Source organism: Microtus oregoni, unplaced genomic scaffold (assembly GCF_018167655.1).
Source record: "Microtus oregoni isolate MIOR12 unplaced genomic scaffold, Mior012 000044F_000, whole genome shotgun sequence".
In the NCBI taxonomy this organism is placed as follows: Eukaryota; Metazoa; Chordata; class Mammalia; order Rodentia; family Cricetidae; genus Microtus; species Microtus oregoni.
Genome location: NW_024543211.1, coordinates 1,004,178 through 1,008,407, shown reverse-complemented (window position 1 = coordinate 1,008,407; position 4,230 = coordinate 1,004,178). Strand labels below are relative to the sequence as shown.

General features: G+C 35.7%; 1 protein-coding gene across 1 annotated transcript; it reads left to right on the top strand.

Moving 5' to 3' along the window:
* The first annotated feature begins 976 nt into the window (after positions 1-976).
* Positions 977-3,706, top strand: LOC121434560 (zinc finger protein 431-like). The gene is made up of 3 exons (XM_041633502.1): positions 977-1,010; positions 1,198-1,258; positions 2,506-3,706. Exons 1-3 carry the CDS (start codon positions 977-979, stop codon positions 3,704-3,706), a joined length of 1,296 nt encoding a protein of 431 aa, XP_041489436.1.
* The last annotated feature ends 524 nt before the right edge of the window (positions 3,707-4,230 follow it).

The window sequence follows — 4,230 nt, the reverse complement described above, 5'->3', positions numbered from 1 at the left end:
ACATCATTATAGGCTTGATCTCTAAAGCACATAAAAGATAGCAGAAACAGTTGTTATTCAGTCCTCAGGACTTTGGTAACCTGCTGTTTTAATTGTTTTGTTTGCCTATCTGAGTAACTGTGTGGCTCTCAATTCCTGTAACTAATTGGAGGCATCATTCCTGGCTCTATTTGTTTTTATGGTATTGGATGATGGTGCTAGAATGTAGGTATTTTTTTATGTCAAGTATATGCTGCTGTGCTGAGCTTCATAATTTCTTGAATTTTAAAAATTGACAGAGGGCATCACTCTGATTGCCAAGATGCCATGTATTCATAACATTAATACTGCCTGAGTATTCTGAGTCATTAACTGGAGTGAAAACAATTCTTTGTGGGAAGTTCAATAAAAGTCTTTCAGATCTTTGTATACCATTCTTTGTTTCATTCCAGTTTACAATGGAAACAGGGTCTCATGTGTATTTCCACCTCTCCTGGACCTGATTGCTTAGACTTGACTGGCATTCAACTCAGAGACAAAGATTCCCACCTCTGTTTTCTGAGTGTTGTGGTAAAAGGCACAATACTTCAATACACCCAGTTTGTCCATCTTTTTTTCCTTTCTGTAGTCAGTAATTTTTTTGTACAATATTCTCATGCATACAATGTACTGTTCAGCTTTTCTGATTTTCTCTCCTTATGAATTGATATTTCTCTTATAAGGTGGTACAAAGGATATAGAGATAAAATTTACTCTACTTTTAAATTTCATTCTAAAGTAACTGTCTATGTCATGGAATAAGAGTGGATAACACCAGAATCATACAACTGTACTGTCAAAGAAGTATGCATTCCAATGTTGCTACTGTCATGCTTACATTGTACACACATGTGGTATATTTTTGAAGGCAGTGACCTATGATGATGTGCATATCATATTCACTAAGGAAGAGTGGGATTTGCTGGATGCTTCCCAGAAGAATCTCTACAAAGATGTGATGCTGGAGACCTACAGGAACCTCACTACTATCGGTAAAAATAAATTTCTTTCATGTTTCAAAATATGGAGACAACTTTTCGTTGGTTTATGATTTTGTTCTGTAATTTGATTTAGAAAGGAGAATGAGGTGAATAACACAGTCATTGTTCTTAGGATAATAAGCTAATTATTTCACAGTGTTAAAAAATATAACATACATATTTTGGTACTGTACTTTAGGATACATTTGGGAAGACTATAACACTGAAGAACATTGTCAATGGTGTAGAAGGCATGCAAGGTAATTTTCTTATGCAAGTTTATAACAATGTGCCTCTGCTGAGTTTATAATGTGTTATGACACTTTTAAACAAAACAACAGTGTAAATAAGCACAGCTTTAAATGCATCGATGGTTATTAAATTCTCACAAATCCATATAGCTCAATTTCCTGTATGTGAATTGCATTTGCAAGGCATTCATTTAAGAAAAAGTCTAGGAAGCAATGACTAAACAGATTTTACCATTAACCATGAGAATTATATTATACATCTACCAGTCCATTTGTTTCTTGTTACTCATGACAGAAAATGTATACACATTTCAGTGATGATGAATATAGCTGCAAAACTTCCTACTAAATCAATAGCCCATGGTAAGCCTTGTATTACTCATATAGTTTTTGTGACTGTGTTAAGTTTAATGAAAGCAGCTGTTGGAGTCAAGGATCAAGGGGCAGATGTTGTGGAGAAATCTTGGTATCTATACCACAAGTCTGTGAGGAAAAGAAAGTCAAACCGTGAGGATTCAATGTGGAAATCTTTTATTGACTATTCTTCCTTTCTTATATTACATATATTTCATATATTTCATATGTTACTCTTGACACAAGAGTATGAGCATAGGGATATGGAAATATTTAGCATACCTCTCCTTAAGAACAATTAAGAAGATAAAATGTAGTTCCAATGTAGAGTATACTTATTGAATTTGATACAAAAATGCAAAGTTAATTCATTTTCTACCATCATTGTTAATACATAAACTCACATTGCGAAAAAACCACGATGAGTTCTAGGTCTGTGCAAATATTTTAGGTGTCTTAGTTCACTTAGCAAATGTATAATGATTCACGATATAGTAAAATTTATAAATGTAGTAAAGTTGGTAAAGCACTCAGTGTATGCAGTTCTCTTCAAAAATGTAAAAAATATAATAGAAAAATATAGGTATAGATGAAAATGTAAACCATTGCAGAAAGGCAATTATCATTACAAATATTTTTTGAGATGCAAAATGACCCCTAATGGGTAAACAAACCATGATTTAAAACAAAGTTATAGAACCATAATGTTTGATGCCTTTTTACAATTGGAAAAAATATGAAGTTAATTCATATAGAGATGAGGTTTAACAGTGCATTGAATGTGGTGAAACTTTTATATGCATAAATTATCCTTGCAGGATTGAAAGAAATCAAACTGGAGCGACGTTTTCCGTATATTCTCACTGTGCTAAAGCCTTGTGTTATAACACTCATCTTCTAAGGAATAAAAAAACACATACCGGAGAAAAATGCTCTAAAATTAGGCAATGTGATAAAACCTTTCTTCATCACAATCATCTTCAAAGGCATAAAAGAACACATACTGGAGAGAAACCCTATGAATATAATCAGTGTGGTAAATACTTTACTCAATACAGTGTTCTTCAAACTCATAAAAGAACACATACTGGAGAGAAACCCGTTGAGTGTAATCAGTGTGGTAAGGCCTTTGCTGACAACAGTGCTCTTCAAAAACATAAAAGAACACATACTGGAGAGAAACCCTATGAATGTAATCAGTGTGGTAAGGCCTTTGCATGTCGTAGTCATCTTCAAGTGCATGAAAGAACACATACTGGAGAGAAACCCTTTGAATGTAATCAGTGTGCTAAGGCCTTTGCAGTTTACAGTAATCTTCAAAGCCATAAAAGAAGACATACTGGAGAGAAACCCTATGAATGTAATCAGTGTGCTAAGGCCTTTGCTGACAACAGTTCTCTTCAAAAACATAAAAGAACACATACTGGAGAGAAACCCTATGAGTGTAATCACTGTGGTAAGGCCTTTGCTCAACAAGGTAATCTTCAATTGCATAAAAGAACACATACTGGAGAAAAACCCTATGAATGTAATCAGTGTGCTAAGTCCTTTGCTGACAACAGTGCTCTTAAAAAACATAAAAGAACACATACTGGAGAGAAACCCTATGAATGTAATCAGTGTGCTAAGGCCTTTGCTGACAACAGTTCTCTTCAAAACCACAAAAGAACACATACTGGAGAGAAACCCTATGAGTGTAATCACTGTGGTAAGGCCTTTGCTCAACAAGGTAACCTTCAATTGCATAAAAGAAGACATACTGGAGAAAAACCCTATGAATGTAATCAGTGTGCTAAGGCCTTTGCTGACAACAGTGCTCTTCAAAGCCATAAAAGAACACATACTGGAGAGAAACCCTATGAATGTAATCAGTGTGCTAAGGCCTTTGCACGTCGTAGTCATCTTCAAGTGCATAAAAGAACACATACTGGAGAGAAACCCTTTGAATGTAATCAGTGTGCTAAGGCCTTTGCAGTTCACAGTAATCTTCAAAGCCATAAAAGAACACATACTGGAGAGAAACCCTATGAATGTAATCAGTGTGGTCAGGCCTTTGCACACCATAGTCAACTTCAAAGGCATAAAAGATCACATATTGGATAGAAACCCTATGAATCCGATCAGTGTATTAAGACCTTTGAATATGAAAATAGTCTTCACATTCATAAAAGAATGCACACTAGAAAGAAACCTTATGAGTGAAATCAGTGTGGTAAGGCCTTTACAGAACCCCTGTACTCTTGAAAGGCATAAAATAACACCTACTGTAGAGATATTGATGAATGGAATTTGTGGTAGGTGGAGAAAGGTCATTGGTTAATCAAGAAACTGCCTTGGCCCATTTGATAGGCCAGCCCTTAGGTGGGTGAAGTCGACAGAACAGAATGCCTGAAGGAAGAGGGAAGTGAAGCAGACATCATTTCCTCTCCTGTCTGAGGAAGATGCAATGCAGCCTGCCACCAGGGCAGACATGCTGAATCTTTCCCGGTAAGCGCACCTCTTGGTGCTACACAGATTAGAAATAGGCTAAATTAATATGTGAGAATTAGCCTAGAAGAGGCTAAACATAGTGGGCCAAGCAGTGTTTTAATTAATACAATTTGTGTGTTGTTATTTTGGGGCCCAAA